The sequence below is a fragment of the Pezoporus occidentalis genome, unplaced genomic scaffold, assembly GCF_034315485.1.
Source record: "Pezoporus occidentalis ecotype Australia unplaced genomic scaffold, CSIRO_AGI_Poc_V1 ctg73, whole genome shotgun sequence".
In the NCBI taxonomy this organism is placed as follows: Eukaryota; Metazoa; Chordata; class Aves; order Psittaciformes; family Psittacidae; genus Pezoporus; species Pezoporus occidentalis.
In genome coordinates, this window is record NW_026916082.1 from 860,538 (window position 1) to 887,519 (window position 26,982).

At 48.5% G+C, this 26,982-nt stretch overlaps 3 protein-coding genes across 4 annotated transcripts in view; 1 reads left to right on the forward strand and 2 right to left on the reverse strand.

The window, feature by feature from the left end:
* Positions 1-15,338, forward strand: MFSD13A (major facilitator superfamily domain containing 13A). 2 transcript variants are annotated; one of them, XM_062601938.1, is made up of 9 exons: positions 1-153; positions 6,175-6,443; positions 7,094-7,173; positions 7,937-8,386; positions 9,264-9,381; positions 10,299-10,395; positions 11,122-11,293; positions 11,812-12,005; positions 12,194-15,338. In XM_062601938.1, the coding sequence occupies exons 2-9, from the start codon at positions 6,279-6,281 to the stop codon at positions 12,445-12,447; spliced, it is 1,530 nt and encodes a 509-aa protein (XP_062457922.1). In that variant the 5' UTR covers positions 1-153; positions 6,175-6,278; the 3' UTR covers positions 12,448-15,338. The 2 variants fall into 2 exon arrangements, with proteins under 2 accessions (XP_062457922.1, XP_062457924.1); XM_062601940.1 differs by lacking the exon at positions 1-153 and adding an exon at positions 1,507-1,632.
* Positions 1-26,982, reverse strand: part of CUNH10orf95 (chromosome unknown C10orf95 homolog) — a 174,958-nt gene that overhangs the window by 13,382 nt on the left and 134,594 nt on the right. The gene's annotated exons all lie outside the window — the stretch shown is intronic.
* The window catches only part of ACTR1A (actin related protein 1A), a 14,226-nt gene continuing 1,461 nt past the window's right edge, over positions 14,218-26,982 (reverse strand). The window contains exons 2-11 of the mRNA XM_062601941.1: positions 22,887-22,951; positions 21,952-22,027; positions 21,086-21,211; positions 20,190-20,314; positions 19,654-19,870; positions 18,971-19,063; positions 18,067-18,241; positions 17,199-17,260; positions 16,789-16,829; positions 14,218-16,442 (exon numbers count right to left, since the gene is read on the reverse strand). Of these exons, the coding sequence (XP_062457925.1) occupies positions 16,340-16,442; positions 16,789-16,829; positions 17,199-17,260; positions 18,067-18,241; positions 18,971-19,063; positions 19,654-19,870; positions 20,190-20,314; positions 21,086-21,211; positions 21,952-22,027; positions 22,887-22,951 (1,083 nt within the window). The 3' untranslated portion in view covers positions 14,218-16,339. The remainder of the gene's footprint in view (positions 16,443-16,788; positions 16,830-17,198; positions 17,261-18,066; positions 18,242-18,970; positions 19,064-19,653; positions 19,871-20,189; positions 20,315-21,085; positions 21,212-21,951; positions 22,028-22,886; positions 22,952-26,982) is intronic.

Here is a 26,982-nt window from a genome sequence, read left to right on the forward strand (position 1 = left end):
AAGATGGCGGCCGGGAACGGACCGCTTCACTTGCCAGGACACAAGATGGCGTCGGGCCGGAGGCCGCCCCGGGGCGGGGTGCCGTGTGGCGCGCATGCGCGGATGTGCCGCCTGGCGGCGGAGCGGCGGGGGCAGCGCCGGTAGCGGACGAAGGTAGGAGGCTCGGTTGCGGTGTACCCCCTTGCTCCAGTGCCGCCCTGGCGGAGCGGGATGCGGGAGATCCCCCTCAATGCAGCAGGGCAATCCAGCTGGGGTGGGGATTTCCCCGCTGTAGTGAAGCTGTCTGTGTGGGGTGAGGGCTTCCCCCGTCCCTGCATTGGTAGAGCCCTGGTGCGTGCATCCCCCCCGTTACTCTGGACGGTACCATAGGGGCTAGGGGTGTTCTCTCGCTCCCAGCTGTCAGTGCCTGTGTGCAGCGGCCTCAGGCATTCTGTCCATGCCGTGGAGCCGGCCGGGGTCTGTCTCCCCTCTTGCCTCTCCTCGCAGCGTCCCGGCAAGGAGAAGTGTCTCTGCCCCGCTGTACCTGGAGGTGTGAAGCGGGACTCTGACTGCCGTCTCCCATTAACAACCCCAAACTGGCCCTCCACCGCCATGGAGCAGGAGCCCACCACCAGGTGGCTGTGCCCTGCTAGACCTCCCCTCAGCATGAGGGCCTTGCGGATGGGGTGCTGCGGTGCCACCACTGCTTGGGCTTGTCCTCTCAGTGGCCCAAGAAATGGCATCCCTATCTGTGTATGGCATCGCCTGGCTCCCTGCTTTCCTTTCCTGCTCATGGGGTGTCAGCTCCTTTAGCTGGAGATCTGGTGCTGTGGGTTTTAGGTCTAAATGGACAGAGATCTCTGGTGGCTTCTGCAGCTGGGCTTTCCTCAGCCCTTTGCTTAGAGGCATGTGGCTGCAGCTGGGGCACTGGAGGGGACTGTGGCTTTGGATGGTTTGCAGAGGTGATCAATCTCCCTGATGAGGTGATGGAGATGTGTAGTAGAAACTCCTGGTTGCTGCACTTGGCCACAGTGCTAAAAAGTTCTTGTCAGCTGGTGCTTCCTATTGAGTCTTAACAAGGACAGGCAGTATCTGTGCAGTAATCCTGTCTTCTAGCTTCTGTGATTCCAGTCTTGGAGGATGATTTCAGTCCGGGTTTCATATTTACTTCCAAATTAATAATTTGAGGCCAGAGTTACCTGGCATTGGTTCCTGTACCAGTTCTGTGAAGTCTGCTACAGGATTAGAGCTTGTAATGACAGTAATATCATGGGGAAACAGTTTTTAATACATCCAACACACTTTCCTTACACTGTAAAACAATGAATTGTTAAAAAAAGGGATGCGATGTGGTGTTAAATGCCTTACCAAGTTCCAGGACTAGGAGATCTACACATTTACCTCTATTAATGAACCTCATAATCTCATTAGGGAATGAGATCTGATTTAATGAGATTGCTCTGCTGGAACACAGCTCTGCACAAACTACCAGCTGGCTTAAGATGTTAAGTGTCATTTGTGTGACAGGTCAGTTTATGTGTATGAGCTCTGCAGGAGTGGTGGAAGAACCTGATGGAAACACATGATTGCCTGGAATAAGAAGGGTGTTACCAAACCTCTCATGATATGGAGGCATCTGTGATTGTTGAATTGGTAAACAGTACTGGGAAACACCCTCATGGCCTCTTCGAAGTGGTCTGTTTCCTTGTCTGATCCTGGTGGTATCAGGTTTTCAAAGGCTTCATTGCTTTTCCATTCAGATACTGGTCTGCTGTTAAGGAGTTTGTTAATGTTTCATGTGGGACGTGTGTTTGGTGTTCCATCAAGGATCTCTAGTGGAATATTTGAAGAAACGTGGTGTTAGGTTTTCAGAAGTAGTACATGGAGAAACTGAGAGTCTTGGAAATATATTTATCTCTAAGAGGGTGCACAGGGTCAAAGTTTGGTCAGAGGAGCCTAAATTTTGTGCAGTACGCATTTAAGTCGCAGCTTTCCTGGGATAGGTATAGGATTTTGAGACACTGTTTTTGGTCCAAATGAAGGGACCATTTGCAGGAACCAATGTGGGAATGAAACTTTCAGTTTCATTGTGAAATAGCTCTGTGGAGGGATGTGCCTTCTTACTGAACACCGTCCTGCCAGAGTCTAAGTAGTTCCATGGGGTGAGGTATCTGCGCTTTGGAGGTACCATGTGCAGTTTGGGCAGGAGTGTGCTGAACCTGGTCTGTGCTCACGAAACTTGTCACTGCTGGATAAGCCTGACCAGATGAAGACATCTGTGACTGTTTCCTCTGGCTGAAAATGTGGCTTACACAATCTGGGAGGAATTGATGTGCCCAGCATCAGGCACTGTGCTGGGACAGGTCACAGTATCAGCTGTTCCATGAGTGCAGCTCCAGCCCAGCTTGCCTGTGCATGGAGCTGGAGTGTCAGCACCCCAGTCCTGTGTGGTCATGCTGACTGTCTGGAAATAGTGTCACTTCTTGGGTTGCTTATCCAGCTGGTGGATTTATTGTGTTGCAGATGCAGAGATGCAGAGCTGGTATATTTGTCTGTCTCTCTGCTTCAGCTAGTGAGCCACACAAAATCCAGAATACGCAGCTGAGGCAGTGTATTGACAGCTTGAGCAAGCACAGACGTATCATGAAGTATTACTTGGGATATTCCAGCCTGCATTACCCACATAGTGGGGAATGAATGGGAAGGTCATCCTGTTACTGTGGTCAGGTTTGTAGATGACTGTATCAGGTTCCTGAGTGGCAGCTTCAGCATATTGGAATCATCTGGCCCTGCTTAAGACAGGCTTGAGCCAAGAGTCACATACAAAGCTCTGCTGCTAACTCAGTACAACTGACTTCAGCTGTGGAAGGCTGGAGCTCAGCCTTGTTGCAAGGCCAAAGGGTTGCCGAATTGCCATGGGATGCAATGACTTGTGAATCCAGCTGTGAGCTGGCGAGGAAGTTAGAGCAGATGCTCGAGCCCCAAATGGTGATGTGTTTCCAGCCACCATATGCCAGCACTCAAACCGGCTCTTTCCTGGTAGCCAGTATTCAAACATCCTTCTCAAAAAGATAACATCTGCAAACATCACTGGCAGGAGCCAGATGTCAGATGCGGAGGTGGAAGGTTCTCAAATAAAGGCTAGTTGCTTTCTAATTTACAAGCTTGCTGCTTTATGACTGTGCCTTAGAAGTTCAGTGTGAATGAATGATAGCTATTCCCTCCTGCAGCTCCTTTGCCCATTACTGCTTAAAAGCCTAATGTTGAAAAGTTCTGACATACTCCATGAGTAATTCTCCATCCCAAGGAAAAGGTTATGAAAATACCAGTATGGCAAGCTTAAATAACACAGTGCTTTGGATGTAGAAGCAAAATCATACTTTTTACAGACAACTATGATTTGTTTCGTTTCATCTGCACATTTGCAGATGGGGAGGGGGGAAATATATATAAAATGACTTAACAGCTATCCCAGCAAAGTGAAATCACTTACAAATGTCAGCTGGCTGGAGGGGTTGCACATCTGTGAGGGAGTGATGAGGGAGAAGAAGAAGAGGAAGTGCAACTTCACATTCTTTAAACATTCAAAATGAGGTGTCTCTGTAAACTTCAGCAGCTGTGGTTTGTGCAACATGTGCTTAGTGAAGCATCATTTGGGTGGATACAGTGTGAAGTGCAGCACTAAGGACCTTAAGCAGGCTTTGCTTCCAAACAGGATTTGGGGAGCAGAGTCAGGTTAAGAATTGCCCTTGTGGATCACACCACTGGTCTATCTCACCCCATGTTCTGCCCCACAACAGCAGGAGATGCTGTTTATGAGGAGAGCAAGTGAGCTTGGCCGTTGCCTGTGGCCTTTCAACTTGTCTGCCTCTAGTTTGCGTAGCCCTCGGATTCAGGATGCTGGAGGGGATTTCCCTGCCTGTTCCCTTTAGTAGCTGTCGTTATGCAGCTGTTTTCCATTAAATTGTCCAATCCTTTGAACCTGCTTTGGCAGCAATGTCAGATGTTTGCTACCTGCCAGGTGTTTTTGTGTGCTTTAAACTGGTTCTGTTGGTTACAGTGTGTGCTCCCAGTTCTTGCGTCCTGGCATGCAGCACTTCCACCTTCACCATATCCACTGCACATGGGACATAGACCTTGGTCGTGTCCCCCTTTGGCCTTTCCTGTCCACCTGAAGAGTCCCAGCTGCTTAGTCTTTCCTCAGCAGGCAGCTGCCTCAGTCCCTTAATCACTTCAGTTGCTCTTCTTTGTTCTCCCTCATATGTATGCTCAGGAAATTTGTATTGAGGTTAGATATACACGGTAAGGTCTGGATACACTGCAGTTTCATATTGTGCAGATTGATGCTGTCTGCTTGTTCTTCATCCTGTTCATGAATTGCCCAACACTGCTGGCTTCATCTGCCATTGAGCCAGTTGTCTGCAGAAGGCTCTTGGTGAGAGAGAGGACTTATCGATGGGTTAGTTGGCTTCACTCTCCCTTCTTCTTTATCTTTACACATCACAGATTCTTGACTCCTGTGCTATTCATGACCATATAAAATGCAATTTCCCCTTGAGGCTTGTCTGTCTTTAATTACACCTATAAAAGTTCATTGTCTGGCTGAATTCCCCTCCAAGCAGTGTCTTCCTTTTATCTGGCCGTGGGTTTTGGCATAGTGGGGATGTGGAATGGTGGCTTAGCTCCACAAGGGCTTTGCAGTTCGATCCAGTTGAGGTCTAGTGCTTTGGCTGTGAGTGGAGTCTATGTGCAGTTTCAATCTAGTGATGCAACTGATTGGAACAAATGTTGTTCCTAATCCTTCTGAGCTAGTTATGAGGAATTCCTTGGGCTAGGCAGAGCAGATGGTTATTTTTGCTTTTCTGATCTTGCCTAGAGTGCTCAGACTCACGGCTTCTGGGAAGTGCTGAATGGGACTGGTGTTTCATCAGGTTTCATACCCAGCTGTTTATCCTTCCCCTTGATCTTCTGCTTGGACTTGATGCAGCTGATGTTGCAAGCCCAAGAAGGCTGACTTGGTGCAGAATTTCCCATTTTTGATGTGCTCATTCTTATCCTGTGTGGTGAAGTCCCTATCATGTATCTGAGTTGGGTAAATGCAGACCCTGGAGGGCTGAAATAGGAGTGACTTCCAGCCCTTTATCATGCTTTTGACAGTGTTCAGATAGCGACCTTGTTGTCACCCATTGTGCGTATGCTGTGAACAGGGCTCCTTATGATGGCACAGGCTGGAGAAGGCGCTTACACTGATTTAAGAACCCTTAACACCTCACCACATACACGAGTGCCTCTAAAGAGGTGCCTGTGTTCTGCTTTTGGTTTGCAGCAAATTGAGTGTGAAAGGGAGCTCAGTCTGAAAAGCACGGGAGTACATGGTGGGAGAACGATGGAGCCATCTCCTGGCTCTGAGCTCCAGTCACTGCCAGCCTGAGGAGTCCCCTTATACCTCAGCCTTCTGTGAACGTACATCAACCTGTGCTTTTCCACTTGTTTTATTTCCATATATATTTCTGTCCAGCCAAAGCATCTTTATTTCAAACACTTATCCTAAAATTCATGCCACTCTAAGATGAGCTGGACAGCTGCTGGTTGCCTTTATGACATGATGGCAGCATATCTGCTGCATGCCATCATGTTCTGGTTGTGTCTCTTCATGCCACAAAGCAGCAACACTGCTTGCCGTAAATATCTCCTGAGTCAGCCCATTTGCAGTCAGCTGTGACTGCCTGGGGAAAGCAGCATGTGCGTGAGGTTACATCATAGCTGTTGGCATTTTTATGTGGCTAAAAATGTACCCTGGTACCTAAAACTGTCAGTGACGAGGTGTGTTTTCTAAAGGCTGCTTTGTTGTTTGCAACTCTGTAGCTTGATTCCTCATGTGAAGAGCTGGAAAGAGCTAATTGGCTACTTGTGAGATGAGGAAGAACATCACAGGGTAAAGGACAGGGCAGCCTGGTCATGAGGAGACACTTGTACCTCTAGGAGCCCACAGCCAGGCCTCTGCTTAGTGAAACAGCTTTAGTGGAGCAGACAGCTTTTAGTCTCTTAAATCCCCTCTAATCCACTTTTGAACAGCTCCTCAAGGCAATATGAATTCTGATCTCTGCAGGCAAAGACTGACCAGTTAATTTGATTCAACTGTTAATTCATTTAAAGAAATTGAACCTGGTTTAATTGAATTTTATTTTCCTGTAGGAGCAACAATGGATTGGCCCCAACAAAGATGTTGCAAGTGTTGGGATAAGACATCCCATCTGAAATGGAGGTGATCCAGGGAGCTGAATGCTGACTGCACCAACATGGGGTTGCGACTCGTGGCTTGTATTTTCCATTTGCCCACTGCAGTGATCTATGGGTCCCTGTCGCTGTTTGTTTCCATTTTGCACAACGTGTTCCTCCTGTACTACGTGGACACTTTTGTCTCTGTTTACAAGATTGATAAACTGTCCTTTTGGATTGGAGAGGTTAGTGTTTTCCATACGCTTCTGCCCTCTTAAGTAAGAAATGGTGAAACCAAACCTGCTTCTCCCTTAGAAGTGTGAATGAAGAGCATTAGCAGCAATCACAGAATCACAGAATCCTAAGGGTTGGAAGTGACCTCAAAAGATCATCTAGTCCATCCTTCCTGCAAGAGCAGGGTAACCTAGAGTACATCACACAGGAACTTGTTCAGGCAGGCCTTGAATATCTCCAACGTAGGAGACTCCACAACCCCCCTGGGCAACCTGTTCCAGTGATCTGTCACTCAATAACAGTGTTCCCCTTTGGAAAGGGAGCAAGGGAGCCTTCCAAGTGCTGGCTTGGACTTTTCAGGGTTTCCCACTAGTGAAGATAGAACAGGCTGGGATAGAAAACCCAGAGACTGTTCTTACGACTGCCTTTCCTCTGGGGTCATTGGGGTGTTTTCACAAGCAGTGAATACCACTGGCCCTGCTGTGTTAAATCTGGCAGTTGCCCCAGACAGCAGAATCATCCTGTGGCTTGAGGCAGGCAAGGTGTTCTGTGATGGTTCTTGCTGGTTTTTCACTGTGCCAGCTCAACCCTGCTCGCTTCAGTAACACAACTGACAGGAGCTGTCCTGTGCTTTGTTTCACTGTCCTGTTTTCTTTCCTAGACAGTGTTTCTGATCTGGAACAGCCTCAATGACCCTCTGTTTGGCTGGCTGAGTGACCGGGTGTTCCTTAGCACACAGCAGTAAGTTAACTCCCGCTTCCAGCAGAGGCTTGGGAGTCGTTTAGTCTCTGGGGGAGATGATGTGAAATTGGCAGCTTTAAAATGATGGTGTGGGAATAGTTTCTGAGGCATGGAGCTTTTAAATACCTCTTTTTCCTGGCATCTCTGATGTTCAGTACTCTTTGCATGTTATTTCAGGACCTGGCTGTCACACACTTAGGTGGTAAATGTGACCCTAACCCTTAACAATCATATGAGTGGTGCAGAGCTTAAAATATGGTGTCTGAAATACCAAGCCCCTGCTGTATAAGCAGACCTCTTAGTGGGGTGTTGAGGAGTGTCTGTACATGGTTTGGGAGACACAGTGAAAGGACACTTATTTCCACCTGGAATGCCTGAGGCTAGTTATTCCCAAACTCCCTGTATCATGGATCACTGTTGGCCATTAGCATTCCTCATGTATTTACAGCAAGCTTTTAATGAAAATCATGGTGTAGCTTCCTGGAAATAGTGAAAACTTCAAGTGCTCATTGAAATTATTTACATGGTGCAAAGCACAGACAGTGCAGCACTATCTCACGGAGAAAAAATATCCCTTCATGCTTTTTGGCTTTCTTAAACCCATTTTTTCAGTGTATTCGCATTAGCTGAGAAGGTATTTGATGTGGGTGTTTGTTATATAAGCAAAAGCTTATGCCACTTATACCACTCCCTCAGAGAGGGAGAATCCATGGTCATGCAGGGTTTTGTCCAGGTGTCTAAAGTTTTTTGTCTTCTGTTGCAGGCCTGGAGCAGAGATTTCCTCCCCTGAAGTAGTTCTGAAGAGACTCAAAGCACTAAGCCACAATGGCCCCCTCTTTGCCATCTCTTTCCTGGCTTTCTGGGTTGCCTGGGCTCATCCTGGTTTGCAGTTCCTTCTTTGCCTTTGCATGTATGACAGCTTCCTCACCATGGTCGACCTCCATCACAATGCCTTGCTTGCAGACCTGGCTGTTTCAGCAAAAGACAGGACAAGCCTCAACTTCTACTGCTCCCTCTTTAGTGCCATAGGCTCCCTCTCTGTCTTCACGTCCTACGCAGTGTGGAACAAAGAGGACTTCTTTTCCTTTCGCATATTTTGTGTCCTGCTGGCCCTCTGCTCCATCGTTGGCTTCACCCTGTCCACGCAGCTGCTCCGCCAGCGCTTTGAGTCTGGTGGGAAAGCAAAATGGGACCAGGAATCAACCCTAAAAGAGTAAGTGTCACCAGTTCTGCAGCAGGGACCAAGGTCTGGCATAGATCCGTAGAGTTGTTACACACTGCAGCAAACTCAATCTGTGGGAAGATGTATGACGAGGCAAACTTATGTTAATCCTCTGTGGTTCTTGTCTGTTGATACAGTATTCAGAATCACCTCTGTCACACTGGCTCCTAAATAGGACAGAACTATCTCACGACACCCCTGGCCCAAACTGGAGTCAGAGCCCTGACCTGCTGTATGGCCATCTAGTATTTGGAACATGAAATGAGCACCCAGTGAGGCCTGTGAGTGGCAAAATATCAGAAGCAGCTTATCATGACAGCATTCCTGCTTAAGCATGAGGCCATCTGGGTGCCCATTCCCTCTGGAGTGGGATAAGCAAATGTCTCTTATCCTTTTGCTTGCTTTAGCTACCTGATAGTGCCTGGGCTGTTGGAAGGCCACAATGCAGCTGGTTTGCCATGTTCAGCTCCCTTGCTTTTCTTTGGGCTGCCTCACTTGTCATCTCTTGTTATGAGCTGCCAGCATTATGCTGCAGTAACACAGCAGATCTTGATGAGAAGTGCCAGGTGAGCTAACCACAGGGGTCTGGCATATATGTAGTGGAATGGCTAATAAAAGGAGGATGCTTCTATGGACAGGTATCTGAACTTTGAGTTTGGAAGACAAATGCTGAGAGAAATGTTGCCTGTAGTTCTTGCTAGCAATAAGCAAACATTAGTGTAGACTCTATTGTTTTGATTTGGCTCAGGGAGAGGGATGATTGGGATGGGAGCTGAGAGACAGCTCTGCATTTACAAAGGGAGAGCTTGTGGGCTCTCCCCTGCTTGGTGCGAGGGATTTATGGTTGCTTTTTTATCTCTCCCTCTAGGCTGTACATTGAGAAACTGTCCGTCCCTCCGGAGAAGAGAATCACCCTGGCAGAGTATCTGCAGCAGCTCTCCCGGCATCGCAACTTCCTCTGGTTTGTTGGCATGAACCTCATCCAGGTGGGTGCAGCAGCGATTTGTGTGATTCAGAGGCTGAGTGTTGCCTCTGCCTGTTTGAGGTGGTGATTCAGCTGTGTATGAGCTCCCCCAGAGGGGTTTCCAGTGCCCACTTGCTCTTAGAGCCTCCTGCAATGCCAGCTGATTCACCAGCTGGTAGCCACTCTCCCTGTTATGACCCAAGGATACTTCCTGAGCAAGCTGTGAGGTGCTGCTTCCTGTCTCTGCAGCATAAGCTGCATTATGGGGGCTGGCTGAGCTCACCACAGCCCATCTGGGGTGCAGCAGCACAAGGCCTGGCTCGTGGTGGGGATGAGTTCAGGAGTGCAGTTTGCTGGCGTGGCTGTCAGCAGTCTCCTTCTCCTTTCCTGAGGCTCACATCACTGTTCTCATTGTCCAGCTGGATCCTCCTCCCAGCTGGCTTTTGCCATTTCTGTTCTTCATCCTCTCACTGATTACTACCAAATGCCGGCAGCCTGCCCAGCTTTGTGCTGCACTCACAGCTCCCTGTCTCCCTGGGGATCCCTCACTTCTCCTCAGGCAGGCTTTTGATGCTGCTCTGCATCTTTGCATTCAACCCTGTTCCTAACAGCTGCCTCCTCCCTCCTGCTGCGCCACTGTCTTCTCCAAACCCTTGTGGTCACCACTGCTGCCTCCTTGCCCTGACTTTCCCCCGCAGCTGGGAAGCAATGCTGATCAAACAGTGGGCATGGCTGGTGGTGCTGCAGCTTTGCAGTCTCAGCCTGCAGTGTTGTAACCTCCACAGCCAAGCTTTCGCTCTGCTGAAGTTCTACAGGCCCACCCTGCATGGTCTCTTGGCACAGGGCTCCCAGGATAACAGAACCCAGAAGGCTGTTAACTTTTTCTGCTCTCTAACTGCTGCTCCTGCTGACCAGCTCATCTGCATGCTGCCTTCACAGGTTTTTCACTGCCACTTTAACAGCAACTTCTTCCCTCTGTTCCTGGAGCACCTGCTGTCAGACCAGATCTCTGTCTCTACAGGATCCTTCCTGCTCGGTGAGTCTTAGGTGGGACTGGAGGGAGCAGCCAGGTTAGGACCTGCCTCAAGCCTGGGTTTGCTCTTCCCAAACTCACATGCAGGTCTCTGGGCTGTAAGATTCACATGTGCACGTGTCCCACATGCTTCCCTGGGACCTCTGAGTTGTTCTTCATGAGCACAGAAGTAACCTGAAGCCTTTTCTAGTGATGAGGAGCCCAGCATGCTGGACTCTGGCCTAAACTCCACAAAGGAAGTGTTCTGAGCATTAGTGGCTGCAGAGGGTGTTCCAGGGATGCAGCAGGGAACACAGCCCTGGATCTAATCCCTTTAGCTCTGTGGCCTGGACCATTTCCAGGCTGCCACAAATATGTGGGCATTGGTCCTAGAGTTACCAGGGGTACCATGGGAGGGTTCTGTGTGAATCAGGACTGGTCACAGTGTCCTGTCCCTCTCATTTCTGTTCCCAGCTCCTGTGTGACACTGGGCAAGTCTTTTCTTCTTTCTTGCCTGGGCAGTTACTGGAAGAATGCTTCCCTCTGTAGGAAGTGCATGTGTGTTGTGCCACAGAGCCACTGGGTAAATCTGCTGCAGCCTTCTGTGTGTGCCTGGGGCTGTTCTGTACCATGTGTCCTACAACACACATGGGCTGATGACAGCAGCCCTGTTCTCTTCCAGTATCCGTCCTAGGGGCATGGTAGATACTGAAACTCCCTCAAGCTATTTGTGCCTCTGTCTCTGCTCAGGTGTTTCCTACATTGCCCCCCACCTCAACAACCTCTACTTCCTGTCCCTCTGCCGCCGCTATGGGGTTTATGCTGTGGTGCGAGGACTCTTCTTCCTGAAGCTGGCTCTCAGCATTGTCATGCTCCTGGCAGGACCAGATCAGGTGTATCTGCTCTGCATCTTCATTGCCAGGTAGGCAGCACTCCCTTCCCCTGCTCTCTGCCACCTGGGGAGGAAAATGACTTGTTTCTATCTTGGGGAGAGGAGCCTGGGTCACACAGAAGCCACGTGGCTCCCAGCTCTGACAGCACCCGAGTGTGGGATGGGTCACTGCAGAATCCTCTTGCTGTGCCTGCAGCAGGGTGAGGGGGGACAGAGACCCAGCAGGGGTGGGGGCAGCCTGCAGCAGCCTTTCCCAGCTGCTGAGCTGAGCTCCTCTCCTCTGCAGCCTCCCTGCAATGATAGCCCTGAGCTTGTCCCCAGAGTGTCCCATTCCCAGGCCTGTCTGTGTGGCAGGTCAGGACTGATCCAGGGCATCCCTGCAGGGTACACAAGGCTTGTTAGTAGCAGTGTTCCCCTCCTCTAACCAGGGCTTCTGAAATTCTTAAGCGTGGGGGAACCTTTCTCATCCTCTTCCTGTTTCCTCTGATCTCACTTGCTCCCATAATTTCTTGATGTCCCTACAAAGTGCTTTGTCTGTTGTTCTGCAGCAACCGGGTGTTCACAGAAGGGACCTGTAAGTTGCTCAACCTGGTGGTCACCGACTTGGTGGATGAGGATCTAGTCCTGAATCGCAGGAAGCAGGCGGCCTCAGCGCTGCTCTTTGGGATGGTGGCTCTGGTCACCAAGCCTGGCCAGACCTTTGCCCCTCTGATTGGCACCTGGCTGCTCTCTGCATACACAGGTAGGGGTGCTCCCAAAGAAGGCAGTGGGGCAGGAAAGGGCAGACCTTGTGAGTTCAATGTCCTCCACTATGTCCTGTATGGGTGCAGAGGGCTGTGTCTGGTCTCTGCATCTCTGAAGCCGGTCACTTGGGGTGACAAAGGTCTATCCCCACTGATCCCAGTCTCACAAACTCTACTCTGACACCAGGTTACGACATCTTCCAGCGCAACCCCTTGAGCAACGTGGTGAGTGCCCAGCCGAAGCTGGAGTCTCCTGCATTCCTGGAGCCAACGCTTCGCCAAGGCTGCTTTTACCTCCTTATCTTCGTACCCATCACATGTGCACTGCTGCAGCTCCTCAGCTGGTCTCAGTTCAGCTTGCATGGGAAGCGTCTGCAGATGGTGAAGGCTCAGCGCCAGAACCTGACCCAAGGCCAAGCACCAGAGGTCAAAACGATCTAGGGGTGCCCAAGCCCACAGGGTACGCCTGGGTGCAGGCTGGTGGGCTGAGACCGCCCAATGTTTACAGCTCCACTGTGAAATGCTGTAATGCCAATCTTTATCCATTCCAAGAGGTGGCCACTGGGGAAGGCAGAGAAGTTCAGCATGAGGGGCCTGGGGTAGATCACTTGACCACAGGAGCAAGAGCATTTTATCCTGACCTGTTGCAGGAAGAAGCGAGGAGGTGCTGGGTTGCAGTGTGTGCTAGAGACAGAGAACCACAGGGAGCCACGGCCTGTGGCAGAGCGAGAGAACTGCACAGGGAGTCAGTCCTTCCTTGCTAGAGCCCTGCAACTTTGGGGAGTGGAGCAGGAGGCTCCTGAGGGACCAAGTGACTGAGGGAGTGACAGCAGGAGCAGGGATGAGAGGACCCTGAAGGCCTTTCCCAGTAGATGCTATAACCTCTCACACATAGTGCTGCAGTTCTTGGACCAAATCCACTAAGGCATTTCTTGTTCCCAGGACAATACCCTGCACAGCCAGGGTCTGCTGGCTGCGCTTGTTTTATGCCAAGTTCCCTCCTTCGTAGCCTTGCAGAGGGAGTTGTTGCAGGCTGGGAAAGGCACTGGGCTTGGAGCCTTGAGCTGTAACATGGCATTTGGCATCCTGCTGCCTGTGTTTATCCCTCCTCTCCTCTCCACAGCCCTGTCTTAGCACAGTGTCACACAGCTGAGAGCCCCCTCCCACTCTGGCAGGGACTGTGGGGCTGAGGTCAGAGAACCAGCCCCTAACCCAGCCATGGAAGTGCCTCTGCCCAGGGCCCTCCCAGGTGACAGTGAGGCAGCCTGGCACCTTCCCCTCTCACAGGGGGAGAGCACAGCCTGGAGGAGAAACCAGGACTTGCTTTTGTGCCTTCGATTCCTCCTTGGAGCCTTTCTGAGAAGGCTGGGCTGGCACAGGGCTGGGATTTTACCCCTGTGAGGAGAGACATCTCAGATGGTCTCCATTTGAAACGGTGCCCCAGAGTGTGACCAGATCCATGGCTGCCAAGCCATGCACCGGAGGAGAGCAGGTGGTTTTGGCTGGGGGGATGTAGTCACCAAAGGGATCCCTGAGGTCAGGGAGTGTCTCTCCAGTCCCTGCATTGCATTTGGGGGTAGGCAGAAGTGATGTGCCAAAGCAGAGCTCTGCCCTATGCGCGCCTGCAGCAGGAGGGGCGTGCAGGCAGTATCTGAAGGTGTATGCATAGGGATGTGCTGGTTAGTGCCAGGTTCCCTCAGGTTACCCACAAACCTGCCATCCTGCCTCAGGACACGGCTGCCTTCTGTCTCAGACCAAGACGGTTCCTGCTGTGAGGCTTCTGTAGCTCTTGGTGTTCCATTATGTGCAACTTACCACAAGGTTTGGGAATGATTCTTCATTTCATAAAGTAATCTTTTTCTGTACTGCTTGGTGTTTTTTTCCCAGTGGGTGGATGGCACCTGGCTGTGATTGTGTGGGAGAAAAGGGGCATAACTGCACCAGCCCTTGGCCTCTCCACAGTGAAAAACTGAGGTCTTGAGGATAATGGTTGCTGGGGAGTAGAGCAGCTTTGGACATCACCAGTGTACATCACAGCTGAAGCCCAGGCGCCTCCTCCCCTCAGCCCAAAAGCCAGGCCAGGAATGTGATCCCAGACAAGAGATGGTGTTTTCTGGCTGAGATCAGGCAGCAGCAAACCTTCAGTCGAGAAAAACATGGGTTACCTCCTTACCACTGCACGTGTGGGAAGATGAGGCCAGGAGGCTTGAGGGTTGTATATGAATGACTTTATTTAAGTATGCTGGGCACCACCAGGCAACATGGTTTGGACACTGTGCGAGGGAACAGTCAGGCAGATCAAACGAATGCTGGATCGAAGACGGCACCTTTCTGTCCGGTCACTGCAGGTTACAAAGGGGAGCACTGCTGCTTCTGCAAGGGCAGCAGTGGGGCAGGGAGCAGGAGATCACTGGCACTGCCTGGGACGTGCTGACCGAACCGACAGGGGGGGATGCTGCTTCTCCTCCACATGCTGCAGCAAACCAGCAAGAGGAACTGATTTTCCAGCAGAAGGCTGAGCATTGATGGTTCTTTTCTACCTGACGGGTTCTTGCTTAAAACAGTCTGCTCTGAGGGGTAAGTGAACAAGCAGCTTGGCTTCAGCTGGAAGGAGACCACCACTCCTGCCTGCCTACAGCCTCTGGAGCCCAGTGGTGGGCCCTGGGACGATGGTGCCTACACGGGCAACATGCTGCTGCTCCCATTCACCTGGGCTGGGACAAGACACCCGCTTTCCGACTCCTCTGCAGCAGCCCTGTAGCTCCTACCCCAGCTCTGCACTCGAGAGCAAGTGACCCCAAGGTGATGCATGGCAATGAACAGGATGGAGGGGAACAGGGAGGAACTGCCACCGAGCAACTCCAGCTCCACTGCTACTGCCACGTACTGCAGAAAAGCAACAGAAAGAAAAGAGCACCAAATAACGCAGAAGACAAACCTGAAGGGGAAGCAGTGGCACACCCCAACGCAAGCGGGTCCGTAGCCCTGCCCTTGCCTGTAGAGCAGTAGAAGCAAAGCAGCCACCAGCTGAACAAAGGCACACAGCCAGCATGACAGGGTCCTGCTCACAAACCTGCTGCTCACACCAATGTCCTGGTAGGGTTTATTGTCCTCTCCTTCAATGCACTCATAGAGAACAGCAGTTACCGGGTGGCATCACAGGGCTGGCTGCTGCACTAAGCGAGTGTGCTGTACGCAGCCTTAACATTGAGCAAGGGACAGCTGGCATCAGGTGTTCAAAGAAGACCCAAAGCGTAATTCCCAGGTGCTGTGGTCAGTTATTTGAGATATCCTCAGACATTTCAATAAATAAAGCAATTTTTACATTACAATGCACCTTTCCAATTATTGTTTTTGCCCCAGAATGGATGAAGTACACAGGAGTTATGCCTGGCTGTGAATACATGCTCCCTTTGCCCTGACATGGCAGGAAGGAGGGAAACAGCCTCCACTCTTACAAAGAACACGAGAACTCAGCACTGTAAATCTTGGCAGGTTGAGGGGGAACACACAAGTGCCTTCACCCCCATTCTGGGGGACTTGCTTCCAGAGAAGTAAAGGTACTTAAAACAAGGTACGAGAGAATAACCGTCTAGTACAATGACAGCTGATTAGGTTTGCTTTGTTCTACTCCATGCAATACAAACTAAGTCCTATCACCAACTTCTCCAGCTGCGGTGCAGACTCACGCATCAGGCTAAGAAGTTACACAGGCATACACGCACTCACGCACCCAAAACAATGGGGGCAAATGGGTTTAACTGTTGAGAATGTGCTTTCTCTTAATAAAAAAAAAAAAAAATAAATCTATATATATATTAAAACCAACTTCAAAAACCTACTGATGGTGAAGCCGCTGCTGAAGAAGGAAGTTGCTATGGCGCCTTGGTTGTGTTTCCAGACAATCCAGGCATTGCAGTCGGGCTTACTAAAGCAGTGGTTGGCTCCCTTCTGGCTTGCCAGGCAGTTTCTATAAGCTGTTCCCTTTGTTTTTGCTTGCTTCTTTGTTTTACAGTGACAAATGTGATTGCGATACAGAAATTAAGGGACTGAAATGAACAAGGAATGGGCCATTCTGGAGACGTTCGGATTGGTATTTTCCCCTTTCCAATGATAAAAAAAAAACAACAAAACCAACAGAAGTAAAATAAAAAAAAAATAAGAAGTTAGTAGTACTAATACAACCCTCCTGCTGCTGTTGTCTTTGCTCAGTGACATTGGGGCATGCTGGCGCACATACACACACACAGGCGGCTCTCAGACACTCGGACTCAGAAAAGCGAGTTTAGAACTGAAGTGAGTCTTCGGAGGAGACTGAGGACAGGTCCCAGGGCTAGAAGGTTTTTCGGTGGATGGCACGAGCTCCGTCTTCTTCATATTCTTTTTTCGAAACCCACATTTTCTTAAAGGTGTCCAGTGAGGCCAGGATAGAGCCACTGGGGAGAGACAGTATGGGTTAAAAGACAATGCTGGCAGCACTCTCTCTGCAGAGGTGAGCTCTTTCTATTGCACAATGCTTCCCCATATCAGAAAGCTGCTGAGGCTTCCAGTTATCTACAACTGAAACACTCTCTGGACAGTCACTTCCTCTCCTGTTGGCCTCAGATGTGCCAGCACTGGAGCCTGCCATCAGTTCCCCCTCCCAAACCACCTGCTGGTTGCAGATCATTGTGCAGGTGAACAAACCCTCCTGACCACGTAAGGAACAATAGTGCAAGTGTGTCAGGCTGTACCTCCCTAGCCCCCATCCCACAGTAAGATGTGCCATCATGTACTACGTACCCAATCCACGTTGAATACAATCTCTCCTGAGGAGCTGATATCTGGGAGAAAGAGAGAATCGGTCAGCACCTTCCCAGGCTCCAGACTGCTCCTCCTGGCATGCTGCCCCTATTCCACTATGGCTAACAGCTGACAAACACAGGTATGATCTCTCCCACCAGAGGGACACCCAGCAGCACCCCTTAAAACAGCCACTGTGGTCCAGAATCCTGGACAGGGGCCACATTGTCAGAGGAGCCACCTTCTCAGTGATGAAAACAGTTTTTCATCGCAACAGCAAGTACTGCTGGGCTGTCTCAGGAAAGTCATTTCTGGTTTGAAGCAAACGACAGTTGCACTCTCAGCATGGTTCTTTAAAGGTGACAGAACACTATATGCAGGAAGCATAAACACAAAGAGATTGCTCCTACCCTTATTTTGACGTCCTTCGGAGCTAGTTTCTTCACTTCACTCAACAGCCTGTCACCAAAGCCTGTGCAAGACAAAGTGCGGAGTGTGAGCCCCTCATCCAAATCCCAGGTTCCATCTGCTAACAATATGGACTTGTCCTATGCAGTCCTACTCAAATTTTCCACTCCAGATCTCACAGACAGACCAGTTTGGAAAGGCACAGAACACAGACAGCAACATAACGGGATCTGATCTCACGCAGACCCATTTCAAACAAAGCACACTGGGTTCCATCCCTAAGCAGCAACTTGTGAGGAGCAAATAGGATTTTTCAGCCCATGTGTACAGGGGAGCAGGGTTTAAATGGGAAGACCAGGAGCTATCTGGAGATGTCCATCTGCGATTAACAGGTCAACAGGTTCTGGCAGGGGACATTTTTAAGTCAATGGGGACTACCTGAGCACTAAGGGGAGGGGTAGAAAGCTTTCTGTGTAGCTGACACACATGTATGCAGCACCAGGACTGTCGAACCCTTGCACACGCCAAAGACCTAAGGGAACCTCAGGAGATTCAAGAGCCTTTTAGGTACCTGGTCTCAAATATCCTGAACTACAGCAGCAGGAAAGAAAACACTTACTCAGTCCTGACTCAGGAGGAAAACAGTAAAAACCCTGCAAGCCCAGGAGGTGACATACAAGGGCAGTGGTGTCCTGCATACCCAGAAGGGTATGATTAGGGCTCATAGACAGTAATCCCCCTGAGAGAGAAGAGTTCCCACAGCCCTCACCCCCCAGGGCAAGTTGGGTGATCTACGTTATCTCTGCAGTTTCACAGGAGAAGGAAGCAAGAGATCAGTTATGTCACAGCCCACTGAAAGAGAACAGGAACCTTTGAAGAGTGTGGAGCCTCCAGACAGCACGATGTTGGAGAACAGTGTTCGCCTCAGGTCCATGTCTGATTTCTGAATGGCAAAAACAAGCACCTCATGGAGTCCTTCACATTCCTCCCCTATTAGGTCTGGCCGGAACAGGAGCTCTGGGGCTCGAAAACGGGCAGCACCAATCTACAAGCAGAGAAGTTAACACAGAGGGGAAGGGACAGCAGTGAGGCTCTGTGCACCATCTACAGTTTGGGCCTGCCTTTCTGAGGTGAAACCTGAGAGCAATGAAGCATCCTGGGCACTGATGCTGCATCACTAGTTCCCAAGTGAACACCAGCTTGGTCTACTTCTAGAAAGAGCACTATTTCCATTTTGCAGATCAAAGAGATGAAGAAACTTGCTCAGCTCCATACAGCAGGTCACTGGCAGAAAAGGGAGTGGATCCACCCGTGGTGCTAGAGGCAAGACCTGTATTTCCTCTCCTTCCACCATTCTATAGTGGGCTCAGTCTTTTAAAGAATATTCCTAACTCACTCTTCAAAGGAATTGTTTGTGCTCCTCTAGGCAAGATGAAAGCCACATACAAAACCACTGCTGAATTCAGTGAGCAGATAACTACTCACACTCCATACCCAATCTGCATAAAGATTTGCTAGATCAGAGCCTGCCCTCAGTCCCCATGGCTGCACTGCATCCCTATCCAGGACTTCCAGTAGGAGTTGTGAAGTTTCTAACAATGTTTGCTTCCCCTAGGAATTCTAGTGCCCAGTCAATAGCCTGGGATGGGTTCTGGTCTTTTAAAACTATCCCCTCCTCCCTAACACCACAATAAGTTTCCCATCACTAGGCAGAAGGCTATTCTGGAAACCCTGTGCTTCACATTAGGATCCTCTGAGGGCAATCCTTACAAACCTCAATAGTGCTTCCATCTGGCAGGTAGTACTGAGCCTTCTCGGTCTCCAGAGTCTCATCCTTCTGGGGGTTTATTGACAGGTAGCAGGCACGCTGGAGAGGAAACAGAGACACAGAGGAGGAGATGAGAAGGGTAAACCCAAATGCCTCTGATAAAATACTTTTCTCACTAACAATCAAAATCTGTAGATCCCTTTGGGGAGACCAATGTCAACAATATTTTGTGCTGGGGAAAGACCTTTTGGGCTCACATCAAGTAAAATACCTGTAATATCCCACCTGTGATGCCTGCCTGCCATGGGTTTTACAGACCCTTGCCCTGAAGGGTAAACAAACACTAGTCAAAGGTATCATCAGACCCTGAGAAACTGCAGCACAGATCAATGCAAAACAGATTCTGAATCACCAGCCTGTCTCCATCTATATGTTAACAGCCCCTCAACAGTGATTAGACAAAACCTTGACTGTAAGTCTCCAGAACACAGCATAACTGAGGTTGCAAGGGACCTCTGGAGGTCATCTTGTCCACCACCCCTTGTTCAAGCAGTGTCTCCCTCTGATGGATAAAGGAATGAGGTGTGGAGCTAGGTAGGCTGGCACTTCCCAACAGACTTCCCCAAGTCATGACTGCCCTTGGGCAGAAGTCCCTTCTTGGATAAAGCCAGAAACAGACAGTGCATCACCTCCTTGATGGTCTTGACAATCTCAAACTCAGAGGTTGTGTGGAAGTCATAGCCCTCCTTCCGGAGATAGAGACGCAGGAAGCGGGAGACGTCGCGGCCAGCGATGTCAATCCGCATGATGGAGTGAGGCATGGCAAAGCCTTCATAGATGGGAACTGCATGGGTAACGCCATCCCCAGAGTCCAGCACCACTCCTGTAGTCCTCCCAGTGGCGTAGCTAGCAAAGGGGAAACAATCAAGTCAGAACAAGCAATTCGGAGTGACCCCAAGCATGCAGCACATGCAGGCTCTACTCAGCGAGCAGAGGTTTCACATGAACAGGGGCTAACCTCCTCCTCCCCAGTAGTTCTCATCATAATTCAGCAAATTCCTGTAAAATCTTTATTACAGAAACTAAAAGTGAGATTCAGCTCTTGCCTGACAAGGGGCTAAGTCAGCCACCAGTGTGGGCTTCCACAGGTGGGGTTTTTTTTCGGTTAAAAGTAGATTTCATGGCAACATTTCAGGAGCACAGATCAAAGACAAGAAACACTTACAGGCTAAGCACAGCTTGCATGGAGATGAATAGTGCCGGCACATTGAAGGTCTCAAAAAACACCTCAGCAGCACGCTCTCTGTTCTTGCGTGGGTTTAGGGGTGCTTCTGTCAGCAGCACAGGATGCTGGTAAAGAAAAGAAGGAGCTGTGCTGCAGTAACCAGGAGCATGTGTTCCTAAAAATTTCTGCTTATTTGTTCACTTGTGCAAGAGGACAGGCAGAAAGGAATAACTTCAACTACTGAGCTGTATTAGACTGTGAATAACCTCTATTGAGCTGGAAGACCAGCAGGGTTCTGGTCTAGATATGAAGAAGCACTAGGAAATCTGTTCTGTGAGCAACCCTGCTCCATGAAGAATGAACAAGATGACTCTCAGTGCCAGAAGTCAGCCAAGTTAGCCAAAATACACACAATCCTCTAAGGGTGAAGGCGTATGGTCGTACCACGAGCAGGCAGAAATATTCCTGCTCCACTTATACAACCTATCACTCTCAGTCATTTAGTAATTTTTTGGTCAGCTCTTTCCAGACCACAGGATTGTGGTTTTCTCCTCCCTCACTTCAACTCATGTCATAGCTGAGTGGATACGCCTGATGTGCAGGCAGAACAGGAAAAGTTAGAAGCACTTGGCCTAAAGCAGAATCATAAGGGAGAGTGTGAATAACAAATGCTGAAAGTCAGATTTTCCATCATGCCAGAACATTAGATCTGGGGAGGAATTCTGCTTGGACACTTCTCATGCAGGATCTCCCTAGAGGTGAAAGAATGCAGTTTTAACAGACACACTTAGAAAGAAGAGAAAAGGAAAAGTCCCGTATCTTTCCTGGAGTTCCAAGGTCCTGGTGTTACACACACACTGAATGACATCCATGCCATCCATAATGAGGTATCTTACCTCCTCTGAGAATGTCTGAAGCTGGTCTTTTGAATACACATACTGCCAAATGCGCTCCATGTCATTCCAATCTTTCACTATGCCATGCTCCATAGGGTAACGGATCGAGAGGAGACCTCTGTGCTCCTGAGAAAACACAAGAGTGATTGTTTGAGTCTGACAGGTATGCACATTTCCGATCACTATGACTAACTCACTTTTTATTCCACTAAAAGACAACTTATCTCTAGCATATAAGGCAAAACCCAAACATTGATCACAAACATCTCTCCCAAAGAAGCATTCACAAGATTAAACAAGGCCTTTTTATACCAAGTCTGGCATCTGTAGAGCACATTCCATTTTAACACTTTTCAAGATAACATACAGGCACCTATCAAATGGTATTTTTGTCCTACCAGCTCAGTTATGATATAAAACAGGGTGGCAAAACATAACAGGGAATGCAGTTTGGAGGGCTCACGAGAAATGTGAGACCATACGACTTAGACGCTGAAAACGCAGGACTATGGAAAGCAAGCTTCTTGCCCACGTCAGGGAAATAAAAGGCAACCAAGTAGGTCCATTGCTAAAGTTCCCTGTCAAAAAGATGGGGATGTAACTACACAGACCTAGAAGTAGCCTAGGGAAAAAGGAGAGATATAGAAGGACTTGGGAGAAAGGTCTGTGATCAGCAGGTTGGCGCAAGGATTTTATGGAGCTTCCCACTCTATCTTGGACATGCTTAAAAGTGACAATCCATTCTGTTCTTCAGATCTATATACTGATACCAAGGAACCACAGCACTTTCAAGTACAACTGCTACAGCTTCTTCTTACAGCAGCATACTGGGATGTATGGAGAAATGCAGTATATAAGTTTCTTACCTCTGCTTTTGGACCAATGAAAATGTCCCCTTCTAAAGCACCAGCCATAACACGAACGTGCTTTGGTCTGCCCACACTGGAACAGAGGCAAGAGTATAAACACTTCTAGAGAGTGAGCTCAGATGCACCCAAGGATTAATTACTTTGTGTTCCTCTGTCCTAATCAGTACGTTTAAAACAACGGGTGAGTGCATGGGCACTGGAAGGTGCGGACAGACCCAAGTTTGCTCTGTGCTAATCCAAGAATCAGAGGTGAACGGAACAGATTGTAGACAGTTCTGAATTGGCAGGACACATTGCTGAGTCTGCCCACACTCTCCCTGGTGATTCAGGACTCCTTTATTCAGCAGTAACTGGGGTGAGCACAGCTACACTGAGCAATGGTCTGAACCCATAGATCCACATGGTGTTGCCCAACCCAGGTAGGTTTCTCAGACCAGACTCTCATAGTCCCATACCCCACCTCATCGTACAGAACACAGGTATACTCATCAAAACCCACTCCAGTGACTATGAGTTTTCCTGATCCAGCAGTCCTCCTTCTATTAAAACTCTCAGAAAACTTCCAAGGAAGTGTGGCAGTAATCAAGGCATCAGATCGCACACCAGGAATGTAGAGAGGTCTTCACACCTCTTGTCCCAGCTTCATCTTTTTGACAGTTCTTTTCCTCATGTCTCAAGTCTAAGAAAGATCCTACATCTCTGGTTGGATGTTGAGCCTGACAAAGTGGTAAGTCATCTTTTATGGTGTGTTCCCACTGGAAAAATCTCAAAGTGCTTAGCAGCAGAGTCACATTTCCCTGATGCTTCTGTGCAGCAGGCAGAAATAGAATAATTCATTTCTCCAGTGATGAAATCAGACCATTCTTCCCCTCTATGTATCAGACAATTGGTACAAGCCACTAAGAAACTAACAAGACCAGCAGAATACTTACTAGTTTGGAAAGCAGTATTTCGGTATTTGATCGCCTGCAAAACCTGCTTTAATCACACCCGAACCCTGTAGGAGCAACAGATAAATACATGAGTTTGTCATTCATTCAGCCATCTTCACAAGTTTTAAAGGAGCAGCAAAGTACATCAGCACTGATAGATCTTCTCTTTTTTACTAGGAATAAAGCTCCCCACAGACTGATTCTCCAAGCAGGACTGGGCATGGGAAGGTGCCAGCAGGGCCACAAAAGGGGAGTAACTGGCACCTTCCTTGGCAGTGACACATCACACATGGGCAAACACCCAGGGGCATCCTGGTCCTGCTTCACATGCACACCTAAATGCTGCTCTGTACAAAGTGTTTTTCTACCCAGTGCTATTGCTAGGGAGGCAAGAGGCTAACCCTGCTAAAAGGAGGAGGAGGAAGGCTGTAGGCCTCTCAGAAGAAAATCAGAAAGGATGGAGGGAGGGTGGATAAAGTCAGAAGAGGGGTAGGAAAGGACCGTGTGAAACAGTGGAGTGGAGACTAGGGAAAAGAAGATCAGGTGGTGGATAAACTAGCTAACACTAAGGAGGCAGGTCACAGAAATGTGGTCAGAAAAGACACTGGAAACAAACCCACACTAGGATGTGGGAAGAACAAAGGTGCCAGTCAGGCTCCAAGAGAAAAGGCTGCAGGCAGGAAGAGCGGCTGACAGGATACGGCTTATTTAGAAGGGACAAGGAAGAAGAGATTGAGTATGGCAGTCAGAACGGCACGGATCCAAAAAGCCTTCTGCAACACTGAAAGCAGCAAACACAGAGTGGACAAAACCAGCCACAGGGAGGCCCTGGCAGGGAGTCAGTGCCGGGCATCTGGCCCTACACCTCCCATCCCGTCAGTGTCATCCGGAAGCATCCTGGGAACTCCATCATCAACTTGGATCTGTGCTGACTCCTTCCCCTCCTCCATTTCCTCTCCCTGTATAAGAAATGACATCTCAAAACAAAGAGCAGCTTGCAGGAATACCCAAGTTTGCCAAGGAGTGGATTTTCATAGCATCCCTTTGGATAAACCACACTGGTAATCCCAGACTAGTATGGGAGCAAACTCTGTGCAGAAAGAGGAGCAGTTCCACTTTATCACATACTGGGAGCAAAGCATGGGAGCTTGCATTGAAACCCATGACCTGTGAAGTGACTGTTCACTCTCAAGGGCTCTACAGCAGAACTGCTCTGTTTTTGAGGCCAAAAAGTCATTCTGGCTGCTCCAGAGCATTTCAAAATGAGTAACAACTCAGCTCTTCCATTGCTTTCTTCTTCCCACCACCTCTGCATAGGTCAGCATCACAGCTTTCTCTTGGAGGCTGAGGCCAAATGAGTTGCTCGGGCTGCCGGAGGTTACCAGCCAGAGCAGGCTCAGCAGAAAGGAATGCAGGGCAGCCCCAGCCTCTCCAGTTCACAGCTCAGTGCCTTATTCCCAAGCTATTTTATCAGCAATTTCAAACAAGGTGCCAGGCTTTGCACATAGGATTGTGCTCTGCTACCAGGGCACTCATGCCTTAAACCTGCCAGTATCAGGTTTGCAAGGGTGCATCCATAGGAGATGAGATCAGGAACACCCTGCAAACCAAACCTAGCTAGTTATAAAACATATAGAAGGTAGATTGCTTGAATCCTTGTCTCCTGACCAACACCTGCAGCCAGGCTGGCTCAAGGAACACATCCAAGCTGGCACCTGGGCAGGACTACTCCCTCTAGGCAAGCAGGACTTCACTCCAGTTTCATCCCAAGGTCTGCACTGTGACAAAGTGGGCTGTGAAGTGTTTAAAAGACTTCCCTTTAGACAGACTCTTCCGGCTACTCACGTCAAAGCAAAGCAAAGAACAAACCCACTATTTTTATTTTCCTTATAAACAACTCTACACCTAGGAAATAATACCATCCTTTGTCAAGTCTTGTAGAAAAAAAAGCTGAATCAAAAGCAGTACCAGAACCACATCAGAATATTGTGCTTATTGACTATTTTATTGAAGATAATGACTGCTCCCGCTGCCAGCACAGTCTGCTGCTGGGAAGTGGTTTCAGCGTAACAGTGATGCTCCTGTTTTAATGTAGAGACTGAAACTTCCTTATACCAGGCTTAAAATCACCCACTATGTCCTGGTGAGACTCCCAGAAAGTTCTGCATTTTAAGGTTTACATATCAAGGTTCAAAGTTAACCAAATATGTGGGTAGCTCAGAACTCTTAGCTGGAGCCAAAGAGGAATGACTGTTTTGAATGTGCCGTAGGATGAGATTTCAACAGAGCTGTGCTTCCAAGTGCACACCAAGCACAGCTGTTTGCTATCTCCGCAATACAAAGACCTGACAGCACTTTCTGACCTATTCCATTTTTCTTGAAAACATTTTACTTCTTTGAAGCTATGTGTGCACTGAGTATATCTGTTTATTATAGACCACTCAGATTCCTGTGCAATGAAAGGAAAAGGTTTAAACTTCTAAGTAATCCTGGCTCATTCAGAAGGTTTAAAGTAAAAACTTGGAGATTTTAATCTTTGTTTCAAATAAGCAAAAAACCCATGCATCCTCCCTTCTGCTACAAGCTCTGATTTATTAAAACCTTTTAAAAAAAATAAAGATTAAATCCTTCCACCAGTAACCATCCTGGCTGGGCTTTCATCCCATTCTGTTTGGAATAGAAGAAAGAAAAACTACATGTCAAATGTAAAGGTCAAGGAAGATAATCTCATGAAAAAGTCTCCCAAGTACCTTGAAGTAACTGTACATGCCTCTTCCGTTAGCTCTGTCGCCAGTCACTTATTGACTCATTCATCTTGGAGCATTTAGGACCCAAATATAAATGGAAACCACCAAGAGTCAATCTGCTTTGTAGCACTTGTCATGGAGAGTGTATGTTTCATATTGTTGTAAAACTGTTTTATTAGATACACATTTTATAAGATCAAGCACAAACCAAAGACAATGGCCCTTAATGACAGCTCAGCTGTTTAAAACACCACCACATAGACTACAAAGCCATCTTTTATCCTCTTTTATGTAAACAGAGACAATTCCATGGAGGTCAAGGAATTTGGACTTGCTTAGGACACAGCTGAACCATACCATCTATTTACATGTGCATTATGTTCATCAGGGCTTCCAGAGAGTTTATTTCAGAGAGTTCTTGATGCAGTGCAAGATGGGAACACAACTCTTAGAAATTACTTATTAGACAATGAAGAGTATTAAGGTTGTGTTGAGGCACAGCTCCAGCCTCTCACTGTATATTACAGAACTCTCCCTGCTGAAAACATGCAGCTGAGCATACTGTTTGGTAAGAGGAAAAAGCCCTTCTTGAGTTTTTAGCTTTATACTTTAACATCCTTTTGGAACACACTGAGATGCTAGAGCAGGGCTCAGACAGGGGGATTCTGGTTCACTCACCAGCTCAGTATCTTATTTCCCCCTTCACAACCTCCAACACATGAGATGGGAAAACATTCAGCCCTGCAAAAGTGCCTGCAACTCTCTGAGGTACAGCTGTAATGAGGCAACAGGAACAGCGGTACCTGCTCTGTGCAGCTCCACTTCCCATCCTGCCTGAACTCCAGAGAGTACCAAAAATGCAGCGTCACCACAAGGCTCCTCACTGACAGCCTGCCAGTGCTCAAGGCAGATGTCACAACAACTGCTTCATTCTGCTTCTTCTACAGGGACGGGAAGGGGGGAAACTCATTTATCAGGCAAGAAGAATTAGCTTTTATAAGACAAGCTGATAAAATGAGAGAAAAAACAGAGTCAGTTGCTGGCACAAGAGCCTTCTTCAGGTCGAAGCAGGGGTGCAACTGCTGTGTTAAATAACAGAAGGACATGCTGAAATTGGATATAGGCTGCTATTATATGACTGCAGAACAACAAACTTATCCTCAACAGTACCAGCGCGCCTGGAAGTAACTTTAATGATTAGCTCATCACTTGACAGTGCAGCAGGGTCATTCCAGCACTATTCCAGTCATCTCTAAAAGCAATCAACGTATTCTTTAATGTCTCCAATACAGAAGATAACGTTTATTTCCATGTGGTCAATTTTACTGCTTAATCTCCCTCTCCATTAG